The 19,262-nt window shown below is 41.2% G+C and overlaps 1 protein-coding gene across 1 annotated transcript in view; it reads left to right on the top strand.

The window, feature by feature from the left end:
* The window catches only part of LOC134806114 (protein enabled homolog), a 24,378-nt gene extending 5,116 nt beyond the window's left edge, over positions 1 to 19,262 (top strand). The window contains exons 3-10 of the mRNA XM_063779395.1: positions 1,520 to 1,617; positions 14,080 to 14,255; positions 15,894 to 15,987; positions 16,547 to 16,678; positions 16,804 to 16,898; positions 17,250 to 17,480; positions 18,295 to 18,439; positions 18,970 to 19,262. Coding sequence (XP_063635465.1) covers positions 1,520 to 1,617; positions 14,080 to 14,255; positions 15,894 to 15,987; positions 16,547 to 16,678; positions 16,804 to 16,898; positions 17,250 to 17,480; positions 18,295 to 18,439; positions 18,970 to 19,100 — 1,102 coding nt within the window. The 3' untranslated portion in view covers positions 19,101 to 19,262. The remainder of the gene's footprint in view (positions 1 to 1,519; positions 1,618 to 14,079; positions 14,256 to 15,893; positions 15,988 to 16,546; positions 16,679 to 16,803; positions 16,899 to 17,249; positions 17,481 to 18,294; positions 18,440 to 18,969) is intronic.

The raw sequence follows: 19,262 nt of genomic DNA, 5'->3' as shown, positions 1-19,262 counted from the left end.
GGAGAGGGAGAGGGAGAGGGAGAGGGAGAGGGAGAGGGAGAGGGAGAGGGAGAGGGAGAGGGAGAGGGAGAGGGAGAGGGAGAGGGAGAGGGAGAGGGAGAGGGAGAGGGAGAGGGAGAGGGAGAGGGAGAGGGAGAGGGAGAGGGAGAGGGAGAGGGAGAGGGAGAGGGAGAGGGAGAGGGAGAGGGAGAGGGAGAGGGAGAGGGAGAGGGAGAGGGAGAGGGAGAGGGAGAGGGAGAGGGAGAGGGAGAGGGAGAGGGAGAGGGAGAGGGAGAGGGAGAGGGAGACTTGATGAGCACTTAGGAGAGTAGTACCCAAGATAGAGCTGATGCTGAACCCTGGTTGTACCTAGCGGAACTCAGGTTTGGTGCAACATAGGCACACGCTGTTTTGGACACCCGATTCGTCATGATGAGCATTACCCAAGATAGCTGATGCTGAACCCTGGTAGTACCTATTGGAACTCAGGTTTGGTGCAACATAGACAAACGCTGTTATGGTCATCTCTCGTCGCGTCAAACTGCTGTCAAGAAAATTTTATATCTTGCAGCAAATGGGCCGCTGCCGATCACCACTTCTCGAGTTGACTACGGATTTGCCGTGTAATAATTTTCTTGTACTTTGAACATTAATATATCCTGCTTATTAATCGAAAAATGAAATATGTACCTATACTTATGCGCCACGGCGACAATTATTCAAACTTGGATACGCGTGTGGAAATTTTGCAATTTGTTTGTTCACATGCGTTATGTCCAGGATACTTGTGTTAGTCTAAGAATAAAATAATTATCATTCAACGTTGTAGTTTTATTTTGTAACTTTTTCCTTATCCAGACTTTCTCGTCGCTCAGCGACAATATTTTTTCGAATTCCGTAGATTCATTTCCAATGTGCTCGATAGTCGTGTGAGGCACGAAATCTGTGAATTTTTTTCCAATGTGCTCGATAGTCGTGTAAGGCACGAAATCTGTGAATTTTTTCTATTAAATTATAATCTTTTATTCATTAAATAAATTATTTAAAAATGGAGTATTTAAAGCTTATGTATATAGGTATCTTAGGCATTCTGGATGTGTACATATATAAACAAGCAAATTTTAAGATCGCTTTACAATATTAGTTGCCAACTTATTATTTTAGACTCTAACCTATCAATTCAAGTTCCCTATAATTTTTTGGGTGGCTTGATTTTGCTGCCAGTGTTTTAATAATAATATATGATGCTTAAATTTGAGGCTAATATAAATTTATTGGTGCTAAAATATGAATGCACAGTCAAATTATATTATTATATGCCCAGTGAATGTTCCTGTTTAATATTTTAATTGCCCGGTTAATAATAAGCCTTTACTTAATTCGCCAATTCGAAATACTTAGGCATTCACAATCACCACTTAATTTAATACTCATATATACTAGTCATACTTTGCCAATTAATTCCGATTAAGGTAATTAAACACTATTAAGGTACCTTGCAATAACAAGCAGTGACGGGTCTAACGCGTGGTGTCCACAGGGCAAGCACGACGGCGAGCACAACGACGTCAACGACAACGCCGCCGCCGCCGCCCCCGCCCCCGCCGACGCCGCCACCGGCGCCGCACCTGCCGCCCCGTGAGTATGCCAACGGCGGTACTTACACGTTATTTTATTTTTAAATTTAAAAATATTATATTATTTACTTAGACGGCAGTTTGATGCTTTAGTTTAGAGTGTATTGTATTTATTTAATCGTATGGCATATTGTCAGTCGTTTATAGTACTATGCTTAAACCCTGCATCCATTGGATAACGTCGCCGTCAAGGGTGAACAAGTCTGCTGGATCTCCATCGTATTTACGTAGCGCGCAGTCTCGATAGATATGCGCGACATCCTGCTCCGCAGCACCGCACTCACACTTCGGAGACTCCACCCAGCCGCATTTGTGCAGGAACGCTCGTGAGCGTCCACAACCGGTTCTTAGTCTATTCAGCTGACACCATTCTTTTCTGGGCATTAAAAAGCCAGGTGGTTTCACTGTAGGGTTGATACTAACGCCCAGGGTTTCGGGAGGCTTGTCTCTCCACTCCTTTTCCCACATTGTAGATGTGTTGAACTGACAGTTGATCAGAGTTCGTGCAGTATGGTATGAAGGGTGCCGAGATTTTAAACGGTTTGGGGGAGGGTTTTGGAAATCAGCGTGCGCAGGCAAGTCTGGGCAGGCCAAGATCTTCCTCGCTTCACGGATAAGCGCTTGTTGCCTTCTTAGATGAGGAGGAGCAATATGACTGAGCATCGGGAGCCATTGTACGGGGGTGCTCTTGATAGTTCCAGAAATGCACCTCATGGTTTGATTCAGCTGGACATCCACTCGCTTCACGTGCGCACTATTTAGCCAGACCGGTGCGCAGTATTCAGCCGTCGAATATACCAAGCTCAAAGCACTGGTGCGAAGCACATCAACTCTTGCCCCCCATGTGGTTTATGGCCAGTTTATGCATGATGTTATTCCGGGTTTGAAGCTTTTTCCCTAATTTGCTCATGTGTGGCGCGTAGGTAAGACTGCGGTCAAGTGTCACTCCTAGGTACCTTGGTGTTGGGTTGTACTTTAGAGTTTTCCCTCCAAAAGATATCTTCGGCTCGTAATTAGCCTCTTTGTTGTGAAGGTGGAAGGTTGTTACCTCGGTTTTAGTAGTATTGGGTACCAGGCGCCATTTTTTGAAGTACTCCTCCAAGCTTACCAGGTCTTTGTTTAGCATCTCTTCGGAGGGTTTGAAGCTCTTGTGCTGAGATGTTATAGCGATGTCATCGGCGTACATAAACTTCTGACTTTGTGTAACCGGCATATCGTGTGTATATAAATTGAATAGAAGAGGAGCCAATACTGATCCCTGAGGCAGACCATTATTTAATTTCCTGATCGTACTTTGGTGTTCGCCAAGATGTACGATAAACTCACGGTTGCTCAGCATGGTGTTAATTAGTGCCACTATTTTTCTCGATGGTACCGCAATCATGAGCTTATATATCAGCCCCTGCTTCCACACCGTATCGTACGCCGAAGACAGATCTATAAGGACGGCAACTGTCTTCATATTTCTTTGAAACCCTGCTTCGACGTGAGTTGTAAGAGAAAGGACTTGATCCGTGCAGTTGCGGCCGCTGCGGAAACCAGCTTGCTCAACCGGTAGGACTTTATTCACGTGTTTGTTAATTCGGTTGTAAATCAGCCTCTCCATTAGCTTATATACGCAGCTCAGCAGAGCGATGGGTCGATAGCTTTTGGGGTCATCGGCAGGCTTGTCTGGTTTCAAAACTGCTATTATTTTCGCCCGGTTAAAGTTGCGCGGTAATTTATTGCGATGAAGAATGTCTGAGTAAAAAAGTGTGAGCCATTCTTTGGTCTTTGGGCCAACGTGTTTGAGGAATTCGTTGTAGACTCCATCGAAACCAGCTGCTTTGCCAAGAGGCAGGGTTTTTAAGGCGTGGTCTGTTTCGTCCTGTGAGAATTCTTTAGATACGTTGTCATTGGGTTGAAGTGTCGCTTTGAGTTGCTTTTCATGTTGTTTTATGATGGTCGTCTCAGCCTTTTTTCCTTTAACTCGAGATACATCTACTAGTGTATTGTAATGAACACGTCTTCGATCTAATTATGTCAAATGTTCACTTCAAATAAGGTATGTATTGCGCTGTTAAATATGTTTAGTCGGTGCCCTAACTAGAGTAGGTATCCATTTTTCTATACACCTTAAGTGTGGCGAGTGGCAACGTGGGTACTTAAGCCAGTAAACTAAAGGGGGAAAGTGGGATTCCATCAGCGCCGCACGACAGCGCCGCACAATGGTGGGATCCCGCCTTGTCATTATTTATATCCTACATTTGTTTAAGTCTAGGTAGTACCTAGTACTCATTGTTATTAGGTACGTCTGACGGCCTCACATTTAGAATGATTTCATTAAAAGTTTCCCAGTCAATAGCCGAGTGGGCAACTCGTGTACCTAATAGATAACCAAACTAAATATTTCAATATATGTCCCTAATAGTCATAAAAGTCTAGATAATTAGTATCTCCTGCGGAGTGAAAAGGTCACGCTGTGTGCTCAGCGAACCGACGCAGGTCGGCGGCCGCGGCCGCTGCCCTGTCAGTCCTGTCACATTCGCAAAACTATCGACGGCTGCGCTGCTGGGCTCATCACACGGACGGTGAGCTCCGATAACACGTGGTCGTTATGAGGCGAAATTATACTAGGAAGCTCACAGTTGTTTTAAAATGGGTTATGAATAGCAACTTGATGAGCTAAAGCCCTTGCTACACGGTCGCCGACAAGCCTTCAGACCGCAAGGCCTTGGTCCGTCCCGGACCGTGTAGACAGTTGTTTCCAACAAAATTTGACCAAAACTGACCAAGGACAGACCAAGGTCAGACGGTTAGAAGGCTTGTCGGCGACCGTGTAGGAAGGGCTTAATTGTTTACATGGTGGCCGGCGGCGGTTGCTCCTTGAGCTCACAGACTTAATTACTATAAATACCTACTTAAGTATACTAACCTCTGATCCGCCGCCGGCCCATAGCAAAATAGGTTCTTAATGTTCTTATGAATAAAATATCTCGAGTTATCAACTTCTTCCCGTCGTGTACCGAAGGGTTATCTACACTTTTTCGTTAGGATCAATATTTAATGAGGTATTCCTCATTAAATATTGATCGTAGCGAAAAAGTGTACAGAACCTTTTTTGTGGACAATTTTATGTTCAATATTTATGTATAATATTGTTTTGCAACGGGCCACCGTTTACGATTTATATACGAAAAACTAAAAAAAAACTGACCTGTGAACTGATTGTAATTAACTTTCTTCCTTTAATATCGTTTTAAATATTGATCCTAGAGAAAAGTGTTCAAGATATTTTTTGGAGCAAATTTTATGTAGATAATTTATTCTTAAAAACCTATTTGCTATGGGACACTGTTTACGAGTTATTTACAATAAACTAAAAAGGGACTTTAAAATTGATTATAATTAACTTACCCGCTGCTTTGTCTTTTTAAATATTGATCCTAGTGAAAAGTGTTCTGCATATTTCTTGTAGGAAATTATATGTTTATTATTTATGTATAAGATTTTTTTGCTATGAGGCATACTTTTCAAATTATTAACGAAAAAATAAAAACATGGAACCTTAGAATTTATTATAATTAACTTTACCTCTTTATTATCTTTTTAAATATTGATCCCTGCGAAAAGTGTACTGAATCTTTTTTGTACAAAATTTTGTGTAGATTATTAACGTTTAACAACATTTTTTGATATTGGCCACCGTTTACGAGTTATTTACGAAAAACTAAAAAAAGGGACCATAGAAGTGATTATAAAAAAATTTCCTGCGTTAATATCTCTTTGAATATTTATCCTAGCAAAAAATTGTAATGAATCTTTCTTGTAGGCAATGTTATGCAGATTACTTATCTAAGAACATTTTTTTCTATGCGTCACCGTTTAAGAGTTATTTACGAAAAACTAAATAAGGGACCTTTAATATCAAATATCTCACTTCCGGTCAAGAATTCGATCAAGCAACCGGCAAATTCGGATTCAGCGGGGTCTAATTAGGTTAAAAAACCCGGTTGCTTAAAAGTAATATGAACTCTCGAACTATTTGTACTCTCGAACACGTCGTAGCTGGGCATTTCTATTTTTAAAGTCGTACCAATCATTTTTGTGTTAGAATTGGGAATTTTTATCTAGACACGCGGTAGCGTGTCCAGCCAAGTTCAAAGAAAAAGCAACTGGCGACGCAGCAAACGTGTGAAAGTTTTGACTCCTTCACAACTTGAAACCTACTTAACCTACACAAATGAAATTTGGCACATGTATTCAAGCCCCTAAGCGTGTCCAAAATACAAAATTTCATAAACGTAGCTCAAACAGTTATTGATAAATTAACGTTTAAAAACCGGCATTTTTGTGACTGACTGACATATAGATCACAAACCTAACCCACTTCCAGGTGACCTAGAAACTTGAAATTTGGCATCAAGGTAGGCTATTAGGTGTATATGTCGCAGTCGGATCGTATAATCCGCCGTATTACATTACGGCTAGCCGTTTTCAAAAACAGGGGCGTTTTGAAATGCGGCGGTTTAACGATTAGCCGGATTGAATGCGGCTGAATGAGAATCCGCCGGAATGTATTCGGCGCCATACGTTCTTCAACACGGCTAGCCGTAATGTAATACAGCGAGTCATTAGCCGCCGCTTTGACAGTTTTTAGTTCCCATTTTTAACACCCGTGGCGCTGCCTGACAAACGCTGGGGTGTCCATCAAATCTGGAGTTCGTCGGACTGTTTCTTTTCAAAAAACATTTCTTTCGCAACTTAACTAGACGGAGCCCCGCTTCGCGGGGCGCCTATTTCTGAGCGGTTTGCCCTTCGGGCATCTGAAGCTACCTAACGAACCTAACCTACCTACCTATTGATTTAGTGAGACGTCCGTGAAAACATTACACTTTGGGGAAAAAAGCGTAGGTAGGTAAGTAGGTTAGGTTTGTTAGGTAGCTTCAGATGCCCGAAGGGCAAACCGCCCAGAAATAGGAGCCCCGCTTGCGGGGCTCCGTCTATTTAAGTTGCGAAGGAAATGTTTTGGAAAATAAACACATGTAGTGCGGTGGGACCATGGTAAAAATAAATTAAATTGCAAACATTGTCAAACTCCGGTTACGTAGGCGACCGAAAGAACTGGTCACTCTACAATCTAAAATAGTAGTACGATGCGGCTAAACGTTGGCCGCCTTATTGAAGAACGTATCGCAATGACAATCCGGCTAATCGTCGAACCGCCGCATTTCAAAACGCCCCTGTTTTTGATAACGGCTAGCCGTAATGTAATACGGCGGATTATACGATCTGACTACGACATATGTAGAGGGAAAAATCGGAAAACTGGAAATTATTGATATTTCGATGGAAAAAAAAAATTAATACTTATAGACCAAACACCTAACCCACTTCTAGATCACTTAGAAACTTGACATTTGGCATGAAGGTGTAGACTATTAGGTGTTTATAGAGGAAAAAATCTGAAAACTGGAAATTATTGATATTTCGATGAAAAAAATAATTAATAGGTACTTACTTATAGACCAAAAACCTAATCCACTTCTAGATGACTTAGAAACTTGATATTTGGCATGAAGGTAGACTATTAGGTGTATATAAAGGAAAAAATCTGAAAACTGGAAATTATTGATATTTCGATGGAAAAAACAAAATTAATACTTATAGACCAAAAACCTAACCCACTTCTAGATGACGTAGAAACTTGATACCTATAGTTTGACACTTTGATTCGTTACAATTGTTTGATTAATTCATAGCTAGCTCCTATTAAAGTAAGCCTTCCAACCATAGCCCAAAACTTTACTATGGTCTAAAACTGCCCCTTTAGCGTGATATAGAAATAGTCCCCAATCCGCATTGGGCTAGCGTGGGGACTATAGCCCAAGCCCTCTCGCGCATGAGAGGAGGCCTGTGCCCAGCAGTGGGACGTATATAGGCTGAAATGATGATGATGATGATGATGAGAAATATTTAAGTCACAATGATCCGGACTATGATTGAGCTGGTATTTAGCAGCTACCATTGATTGATGAAAACAGAACCGGTACCTGACGGTTGACCCCTGATGGCCCTGATGGTGGAGACGGGAGACAAAAGCAAAATGGTCATAAGGAACGTTGTTATAAAACAAGGCAACATAATTGAGTTTAGGCTCATTAGAATCGTTTGAGATAAATAATTGACGACAGACGATCGTCCTGGCCTTAGTGGTTAGTGACCCTGCCTGCTGCCTGCGAAGCCGATCTGGGTTCGAATCCCGGTAAGGGCATTTATTTGTGTGATGCACACAATTATTTGTTCCTGAGTCATGGGTGTTTTCTATGTATATATATGCACCCATAGTACAAGCTTTGCTTAGTTTGGGGCTAGGTTGATCTGTGTAAAAAAAATTGTCTAATGAAAAATAGGTACATTGGTGATATGATTAAAAGTCTTCTAAAATGGTATCGAATGTGAAACTTTTGTCAAACTTAATTATTTAGGTCTTACGAAGAATGACTGGATGTATTTCGGTAGGTTCCTACCTACCGTAGGGCGTATGTCGGTCATATTTAAAAATACAGGCTGTGGTGGCTGGATGTTTGCTACCAGATTGGTTAAGAGCACTCGGCACTTAGCCTCAACTACTACTAGTGGCTCTGTGAGCTGTAGACCTCGCGAGCATATCTTATTGGGCACGATGAAAATATAGTAAATAAAAAAAAACAATACGAAAAGTGTAAAAAAAAATACAAAAAGTTATATCCCAGCATATAATTTCTGGGGATCGAACCCAGACCTTCTGTGCAAACAAAAAAATTGAACGTTTACTAAATACGCCATGATGGTTCTTACTTAAGGTGACGAAATTTAGGTACTCATTCTCAAATAAAAACTAAATATTTTAATACCTCCAAAACCAGCGGAATAAAATTATTGAATTTTTGGCCATTTAATCTGTAAACATGTCTCAAAAAGAATACACTCTTATGATACCGATACGACTATTTGTTTAAGCGCGAGCTATCACAACTCTTCCATTTTGAAAAATTTCCAAAAACTGGCTCGACAAAATTTTTTTATCGTCTCATAGAATTCGGTTACAAAATTTCACGAGAATCGGTTAATAATTGCGACCTGTAGAGGAGAACATCCGGACATACAAACTAAAATATCTTAATACCTCCAAAACCAGAGAAATAATTTTTCTGAATTTTAGGCCATTTAATCTGTAAACATGTCTCAAAAAGAATACACTCTTATGATACCGATACGACTATTTGTTTAAGCGCGAGCTTTCCATTTTAAAAAAATTCCAAAAACCGGCTTGACAAAAAATTTTTATCGAATCATAGAATTCGGTTACAAAATTTCACGAGAATCGGTTAATTGCGACCCGTAGAGGAGAACATCCGGACATACAAAAGCAAAATGCCCGAGTCAAAATGTAGACCTTCGCTACGCTTCGGTCAACTAGACGACTCACGAACCCATTCTCTATGTGCACACACGTAATTCCTTGCTTTGATTATGAAAACGGACGCTTACTTAATACAAATAAATTGTATGGTAAGATGAAGATTGCAAATACAGACGTAAATCATAATGGCTATCAAACGCACGCGCAGAAACGCACCAAAGCACAAATGTACCTCTTACTTCCTACTTGTTTACAAACACCTACTTAAAGTCTATAGGAACGGTGAAACGAAAAATATTAATACGCAATACCTAAACCTAATACCTCTATAAAACACAACGAAGCGCGCAAAAATATCTGATACAGGGACGTACAAACACATTTGTAGACTGTAGTGCAGTTACAAGAGCGTGGCGTACAGTCAGCATCAATAGTAGCGGATGGAACAAACCGCCAACAATATCTGCTACCCTGGAATACTCTTTCAAATAGACGTATATATTAGGTAATATTATAATATATCTCTACTCTGCGGGTGCCGATCTCGTCGCATAATAATTGAGTGTCCTAATGTAGGTAAATGTTACGCATAGAATTCTTTTCGCATAATTTTACTCCAGCTGAAACAAAGAGAATTTTCAAAAATATTTTGCATAGTTTGTGTAGAATAGGGTAGGTTAGGTTAGGTTTGTTTTATAATTTTCCAGAAATGTTATTAGTTTCAGCACAATAACAATTATGCGAAATGAGTTTTATGCGTAACATTACATCAGGACAATCAATTATTATGCGACCCAATATAGCCTATATATACAGTGTGAGTCTTTTTAATGTGCACATCGGAAAATCCGAGAAACTACGACAAATTTTATCGAGGAAAAAAAGGTTAAAAAATTTTTTTTTGCCCTTACAATTTTTTTATGATTTTTTCAAGTTTTTTTTTCGCAATTCCATACTACATGTAAATAAAACGTAACTGCTCTTAAACTACATGGCCTATCGACACGAAACAAAAACAATAATGATCAAGGATAACAGGCTAAGGACATAAGATAATAATTCTAAAAAAAAAAATCTCCCTCAATTTATTATTACAAGATTTTTACGGAAATTTTGTTTATTTTTCCTACTTTTTTTTAGAAAATGTAAGTTATCTCAATAAAATGTCCCATTTATCTAACATTTTTATTAATTCACGTTATTCTACACCGTATTAGCTTTCAAACAGTAAAATTACCACGTTTATGACTTAGATAAAACATTTGTTATCAGCGGTCAAACAATGGCCTTACCAAGTGCGTAATGGGCGCGTGCAACAAAGGCGCAGGTAGAGACCGTAATCTGACAGTTACTGTAAATGCTACCGAGGGTTTGAAAGTGTCAAGTTTTTTTTGGTTTATTAAAACACAAGACATTGTAACATAAATCAAATTTTAATTGCAAATTTTAATAAATTACATCAAGTTTTCAAAATGGCCACCACGTTGTTGAAGACACAAAGACGCCCGTTTTGAAATCTGATGTGTAGCTCTCCGTATCATTGCGGGATCATTTTTAATGTCGTTCGCACAGTTCATAATGCGTTCTTGTAAATCCACCTCATTTTGAATAGGGGTGCTGTAGACGCGCTGTTTCATTGTGCCCCACAAAAAGTAATCAAGGGGCGTCATATCGGGCGACCGTGGTGGCCAACCTACAGGCCCTTGCCGACCAATCCATTGATGAGGATAGGTATTGTTCAAGAATGCCCTCACATCTAGCGCGTAATGGGCAGGGCAACCATCCATCTGCAGAAACATCCTTCGGCGTAATGCGAGTGGCACGTCTTCCAGCAGGTCCGGCAAATCATCCCTTAAGAGTTCCAAAAATCTTGCTCCGTTCAAGATTCTCGGCAGTATTAATTGGCCCAACCAAAATGTCGTCAATGAGAGCCGCCCAAACATTAACTGAGAACCTCACTTGAAAACCAGAGGGTCGTTTTAATTTTGGATTCTCGCCCTTGGGACACCATCGGTGCAAATTACGATAATTTGTAATGCCCTCTCTCGTAAATGTAGCTTCATCCATCCACAGTATTGTTCTCATGAATTCAGGATTTTCTCTTATTTTAGACAGGATCCAGCCACAGCCAGCCAGTCTACGTCGTCATGAAGATGTTGCACTCTTCGGTAATGGTAAGGATGCAAACCTTCTTTTCTTAAAATCCGCCACACCGATTTCTGTGATAATCCGAATTGCAGGGCCAGACGCCTAGTACTAATGCTCGGATTTGCGAATAAAGCATTTAGTACTGCTTCTTCGACAGCGACATCGATGATTTGTTGCGGCTCGCAGCGATCTCTGCCGTTTCTGAGACCAATGCGGGCCAATTTTCTGTGGATTTCTTGGAAGTTGCGTTCAGACGGCACCGGTATCCGGTTTGGAAATGCACCAATGTAACGCGTGCACGCACGCGTGCTCTTCTAGCAATTCCATGAGCCATTCCATAATAAAAATGGATGTCGGATATGTGTCTCGCAGGAATCTCACTTAAACGCGGCATCGTAAGAGCACTCGAAAACACCCGTACGTAATTACGACACGAATGAATGAAAACGGCAAAGAGTAGGAAAAGAGTAGTAGCAGCGGTGAAAACTTCAGAGCGACTGTCAGTAGATTAGCCTTAGCCTACCCTTATGTAGTCTTAGCCTTATCTCAAAACCCTGTGGTGTTTTTAGGTACAGCGCCAATACTACTTGCACCTTTGTTGCACGCGCCCATTACGCACTTGGTAAGGCCATTGTTTGACCGCGGATAACAAATGTTTTATCTAAGTCATAAACGTGGTAATTTTACTGTTTGAAAGCTAATACGGTGTAGAATAACGTGAATTAATAAAAATGTTAGATAAATGGGACATTTTATTGAGATAACTTACATTTTCTAAAAAAAAGTAGGAAAAATAAACAAAATTTACGTAAAAATCATGTAATAATAAATTGAGGGTGAATTTTTTTTTTTGAATTATTATTTTATGTCCTTAGCCTGTTCTCCTTGATCATTATTGTTTTTGTTTCGTGTCGATAGGCCATGTAGTTTAAGAGCAGTTACGTTTTATTTACATGTAGTATGGAATTGCGAAAAAAAAACTTTAAAAAATCATAAAAAAATTCTAAGAGCAAAAAAAAATTTTTTAACCTTTTTTACGTCGATAAAATTTGTCGTAGTTTCTCGGATTTTCCGATGTGCACATTAAAAAGACTCACACTGTATAACCTATTTCTTTCTGTTAAGGTACCTCTATTTTAGAGAATGGTAGATACATTTGGGGCGCGTCTGATCCGCTACTTTTGATGCTGACTGTACTGTAGCTATATTGCTCACTTCGCTGTGCAAAATATTGCCTATGTTTGTGTCAGAAAAGTAAAAGTTCGTTACCTTCTTGTACTTTACGCTAGGTAGGTACTGGAAATGGTTTATAAATTGCAAAATAATACCCTGCTAAAGTGCGTGTGAAATGCCTTACCTAATATTATAATTATTACGTATGTTAATTCTAATGTTTAATAAGTTAATGTTTGCAATAAAGGTATTAACTGCGTTAACTCAGTCACGACTTAATAAAGTACGAGCATGGTCTAATAAAACATGGTCTTCCATTCCCAGAGTGACACGCGATTACGTCACAATAACATTGCCACTTTATTTCAACATAACATGTTACATGGGTACATTATACCTATGGTTAATAAGTTAAAATATTTCTTTATAATTTTATAATTTTCATTTATATGTATTTTAGCTTAAATTTTACAATAACACGTCATTTTTAATTACTCGTTAGCAATATCTTCCGATTCACGAAAGAGATTTCAGACTTTCGGGTAATTCTGTTTATACTACTGGCAACACAGGATAGCGCTGAGGACATTTGACAATTCGGATCTAGATAACTTCATGCCCTGACCGTCATCCTTGTCGAACGCGTGTTAATTGTTATTTCCTTCTCGCTCAGTGTTTGCAGTCGCAGAGTTTTCCAAACTTTTCACGTCGTAAGCTTGGTAATTAATGTTTTGTTACGAAAATGGTTGGCTGTTCTATTCGGAACTGTAAGAGTAGGAGTAAAAAGGGCAGTATAATCAGATTTTATACGTTTCCGAATAATGAATCCGTAGCCAATGAATGGCTTCGCTATTGTGGACTGAAAACAATATGTAAAAATGGTATGTAACATACGTAATTATCGACAATAATTACTATTAATGATAAAATTTTATGTTCTATGTTTGCTTGTTAACGCAAGCAGCCCCCCTAAGAAATTAAAACGAAAATTGCTTAAAGTGTCGAACACCGTTTATTGATTAACTGTGAATTAGTTTTTCAAACGTTTGTCTTGTATAGATAAATAAAGTTTAATTTAATACATTAGATTTGTTTTATTTTACTATGTTTCTACATGTATAACTTAAAATTAATGCCGTTAAAATAATTTTCACCGTTGGTTAAAATTCTCCCACATTTCAAAGTTTGAGAACCTGTAAACAGCATGATGACGTAGGCGCGTGTCAGTTAGGTCATACGCGAATCTCGGAATGGAGTACCAGACGGAGTATATTATTATACCATGAGTACGAGTAGGTATATAGGTGTACCGTAAGTACCTACCGTAGGGTAGGCATTAATTGTGCGAACTTATGAAGATCATTATGATGATGGTTTAAAATAAAAGAAGTATTACCTAGGTAGGTTTATGGTAATTTGATGAGTGCTTACGAGTATCTCAGTATTAAGTTAGAAAACTTTGATTTACTGTTGAAAGCTTCAGATATTTCTTATCCATCCTTCCCTCGAGATCTACTATAAGTACTACTTATAAATAGTCGCACCAGCGGATAGTGAGTATAGTGACTGATGAAGTGACGAAAGACACTCAATTGAACTGTCGATTAGAGAATTTGCAGCATCTAGAGAATATTAATACTATGGACAATACATTAACTTTCCTGTGACTTTCCTTAATTACCTGCTAATATTATGCTTTTCTATGAATTTTTATGATATTTGTAGGTATTATATTATACCCATATGTTTCCGTTACAGCGCGTCGTTGCAGCCGCTACCAGTTCGAGTGCCACACCGGCGGCGAGTGCATTGCCGTGTACAACGCCTGCGACGGCGTCCCGCAGTGCGCCGACGGCAGCGACGAGGCTCCGGAGCTGGGCTGCCCCGCGCCGCCGACACGCGCGCCGACGCCGCCGCCGCCCACACAGATACAGGTACAACGCCGATGGCGAGCCGTGCGCCGACGGCAGCGACGAGGCCTCAGAGGGCTGCCCCGCGCCGCCGACACGCGCGCCGACGCCGCCGCCGGCCACGCAGATACAGGTACAAAGCCGACGGCGAGCAGTGCACCGACGGCAGCGACGAGGCCTCGGAGGGCTGCCCCGCGCCGCCGACACGCGCGCCGACGCCGCCGCCGGCCACGCAGATACAGATACAAAGCCGACGGCGAGCAGTGCGCCGACGGCAGCGACGAGGCCCGGAGCTGAGTGCCTACCGCGAACCACGTTGGACGTGTTACCTTCCTGTCACACTTACGTACGAATTTACAAGTGCGACAGAGAGGGCAACACGTCGAACGTGGTTCGCGGTAGGCCCCCTGGGCTGCCCCGCGCCGCCGACCCGCTTCAAGATCAAGTTTTACTTAAATGAAAAGTGCCGACGCTCGACCACAGCAACACACTTACATAAGAATTAATACAATAAAGATTAAGAAGAAACCTCCTGGTTTAAAAACTAGAAAGAAACTTAATTCCTAGTTGTTAATAAGTAATACTAGTAGTTCGCCCCGAACTGAGAACTCGCGGTTAACCAAAAATTATATAGCGATTGACTTTGTTGTACCTACTTAGGTACTCGTATGGTGCGACATAAAATAATAGAAAATAAATGAGGGCGCCACTTTCTACGTAACTGTCACATTTTTGACGTAAAATGCTTACACATGGCAACAATTTCGTATGGACATTTTTGAGTTCCATTTTATTTAATTTCTACTATTTTATGTCGCTCTATAGGCGGCAATGAATCAAAGATCGCGTGGATTTATTGCAAGGTCTGAGGAGCCCTTCCCTTAACTGATAGATTTAAGCAAAGAGTAGTATGTACACGTATGTATAATATAGTTGGCCAAGCAGATCTTGTCAGTAGAAAAAATGTAGGCGCGAAGGGATATGGTCTCATAGAAAATTTGAGTTTCGCGCCTTTTTCTACTGACAAGATTTGCTTTTTTTGCATCAATTTTGAAGCGCCATTTACAAGTTTAGCGTTAAGTAATATAGATGGCGCTATTTTTTCGAATAAAGGGCTTCGTATATGGCTGTCCCTCCCCTGGATTTAAGTCACCACCATAGAGATTAAAACAAACTGTATCTGTGCTAAGCCGAAATATTTCCTGTCAATGTTTATTCTATTTTATTTTTATCTTGCTAATTATTTCAAAATGGTAAATTTAAAAACGATATTATAAAAGTGTAAATCAAGTACTTTCATTTGATACTTAACTCGACCATATTTCTTGCAAAAAAAATGACCAGTATAGCAAGACCTCTCACAAACAGCTTTTTGGCCTTCTAAGCTCTTCTAGCTCAATGACCCCTTGATCGGGCCTGCTCATAATTTAATGACTAATATATAATGCCCTCGACTACACGTTTACCCAACTTCATTTAAATTAGAACAAATTTACTTAAGTTCTTGAGTATCAAACTATCTTCTGACAGTTCAGCTTAAAAACATCGAAATGCCGGGACGTGCCGCTAGCCAGCCGCGTGTTCAAAGTCGTATGTAAGAACTTCGTTTTGCTCGCTCGTTCGATAAAGTTAGATTACAACTAAAGCAGTGTGTTGTTACAGGACATAAGCGTGGAGGTAGGCGGCGAGGGCGCGGCGGGTGAGCGCTGGCCGCACCGCCTCGCGCAGGCGCAGCCACACCGGTACAGCACCAACGGTACGAATGTTATCATCTTTAAACTGGAATAGTAATATGTCTTTTCTTTTTTCCATCAGCTTCCCAAAATTTGCTACTGTTTTTCTCTTTGATTTGATAAGTCCCATCGATCATCCCATGCCTTACGATATCACTAGGTATGTCACCTTCTCCATGATAACTTTTTCCTAAACATCCTGGAAGGCAGGATTGAAAAGACAAGAGAAGAAGGGAGACCTAGAATCACTTACCTCAGCCAAATAGAAAATAATGCGTCGTATGTGGAAATTAAAAGATTGGCACAAGAAAGAAATGATTGGCGATTACTCCACCGACAAGAGCAAAGCTCTTAAGTTATGATGATGATGTCACCTTCTCCATGTTAGCCGTAGCCGTTACTCTTCCGTTTCTTAGCCTCAAAATTGCAAAAAACTTATACACTTCACGAAAGTACACCATAAAACCGTTCATTTTTACCCTGAAGGGCGAATGCTGCCACTTATTAATCATTATTAAACATCTATCAAGATAAAAATGTATCTAAGTATGTAGTAACCGTAAATGAGCATTTGTTGGTCAGAGGTGGGCGGGTCGCACATCTTCAGCCACAAGGGCGGACTGCTGCAGCAGCCGCGAGAGGAGGCGCCGGCGCCGCCGTTCTACGAGCCGCAGCCCGCCTGGCCGAGAGCGCCGTGGCCGCAGCCACAGAATGGTAAATTGTTGCAATTAAACAATCTTCCGTTTTTACGCTCACATCCAAATGTATCAAAAAATCCTCAAAAACTCTCACGTTTTTTCACCTAACAATTAATGGACGCCCCCTTGTGTCTGATGCAGTGTTGGATTCCGGCTGGGGCAGCTACGCTCGGCCGGAGTGGCCGGAGCCCGACCCGCGGCGCGCGTGGCCCGTGCCTCAACCTAGGCCCGAACCGGTATGTACTTACCTTCGGGATACGACTCCCCTTCTTTACCAACTGTGCTACCGAGATTTACCCGTCACGTCAGCACCCGTTAGCAAATTTTTGCATCATATACTTACGTACTACGTACGCCTTTCGGAGCTACGCGCCTAAGAAAGACATCTAAAGTAAAGGCAATCAATTCTTCATAAATTTTGGCTGTTTTGTATAACTGATGGGTTTCCGTTCTCAAGGAAAATTATTTCATAGTTTTTCAAGAGATCTCTCAATGCAAATACTTAAAAGAAAAACGAATACAATGTGGTAACTGGTAAGAGTAATTTGCAGTAACAAATCTAAACAATATATGTTTTATGTGAACAGGACATTCCGGTGTACATCCCATCTAAGACGATGCCGGAGCTACCGCTGGCGTACGGCGGGCAGCACACACTACGTGACGCGCCGAAGAAAGGGCCTCCGCCACCACCGCCGCCGACGCCGCCGACGCCGCCCACGCCGACACCGGCGACCGCGCCGCCGGCGCCCAAGGGGGAGCAGGAGAATTTATCCAATAAGTCTGCTAAACAAGAGGCAAGTATACGACTTGACTTAGTATACGACGGGTCTCCGTCGACACCCACGCCGACCCGAAAGCCCAAACAGGAACAGCAGAATTTGTTTTAAATTAAATAAGTCTGTTAGACAAGAGGCAAGTATAGTTGAGTCCTTAGGACAACTTGGGTAAGATCACAGACTAACTATACCAAGGTTGGATAAGGCTAATACCAAAATCAAGTTGCTTGCGAAGTGTTGTCTCATTCTAGGTGTTTTTACTCCATCTAGATAAGTTAAAAATTACATGTAGGTAGGTACTTAACTTATTGTCATACTTGCCCTGAAAACAATCTGAAAAATATTTTCAAACACTGTGTCAACTTAATTTTTTCTAAGTTGTAACAAGATGTGTTGTAGTGTAAGTATACCGGGTGTGGCCTGTAACACGAGCAAATAATTAAAACATAGATTGTACTCCTCAAACGGTGACACTTTTGTTCAACGACTTTTCAAAATTATGAAGTATTTAGAGTCCCTATTTTTCATACAAAATAAATATTATCTTCCATGGACGCCATCGCCACGCCATATCATTGTGATTGACGTTGCTTGTCACGCCTTAAACATAACAAAATTCGCAATAGGTACATTGCGTCTTAGAATAAACTTAAAGTGTATAAAAAACCAAACCACAAGTTATTTTTAAAAGTTGCTGAACAAATGTTGGTCAGTATGAGGAGTATAGCCTACAGTTTAATTTTTTGCTCGTAGTACAGGCCACAGGCTGTATATTTTATTTTTTACTTTTTTGATAAGCAAAGAGTTGCCGTGCTGATTTTCATCAGGTTTACTCAAGCCTCTGGTTGTGTAGGTCCCTTCGCCGGCGGCGGCGAGCGGCGCGGGCGCCGACATCGAGGTGCCACGCTACACGGCGGCCCACGCGCCGCACTTCCTGAGCGACGAGCGCGACGGGCTGAGCGACCACCCGCCTGCCGCCGTGCTTCTACTCGTGCTTGGTAAGGGAATGCTACTGTCACCATTTTTATTTACTTGATGATCGACCTTGTCACTGAAAGCCATCACTACGGCTACTTAAAGACTCCTACATCACCTACGAGTACATTGATTGCCTTTATTATCGTTTTTTAGGGTTCCGTACCCAAAGGGTAAAAACGGGACCCTATTAGTAAGACTCGTCCGCTGTCCGTCTGTCTATCACCAGGCTGTAACTCGAGAACCGTGATAGCTAGACAGTTGAAAATTTCACAGATGATGTATTTCTGTTGCCGCTATAACAAAAATATTAAATACAAAATAAAATAAATATTTAAGCGGGGCTCCCATACAACAAACGTGATTATTTTGCGTAATGGTACGGAACCGTTCGTGCGCGAGTCCGACTCGCACTTGGCTGGTTTTTTATTATTATTGTGACTGGTTATTTACATTACTAATAATTTGTTACTACTACTAGAGTGCTACTACATGGGGCGGCGTATGTATAACCTTGCCAAGCAAATTACTGACAATTATTGATTGTTGGCAGGTGTGCTAATGACGGCTGCCATGGCGGTATTAGCGGGATGCCGCGCGCGCGCGGCGCGGCGTCGGCTACGGCGCGGCAAGTCGCCCTTCGCTCACGACGCCGACTACCTCGTCAACGGCATGTACCTGTAGGCGCCGCCACCGCCCAAGACGCCGGAAAAGTGATGGTGGTCGTGACGAACTTTTTAGAAAAAGTAATGAGATCGATTCACGAAGACCAAGTTGGTTTTTGCCTTGTTAACAAAACGTGAGCCGCACACGTTAATAAGTTATAGTGAGGGAAGTAGTGTCACC

Source organism: Cydia splendana, chromosome 1 (genome assembly GCF_910591565.1).
Source record: "Cydia splendana chromosome 1, ilCydSple1.2, whole genome shotgun sequence".
Classification (NCBI taxonomy): Eukaryota; Metazoa; Arthropoda; class Insecta; order Lepidoptera; family Tortricidae; genus Cydia; species Cydia splendana.
The sequence above is the reverse complement of the archived record's forward strand: the minus strand, read 5'-3'. Positions and strand labels throughout refer to the sequence as shown.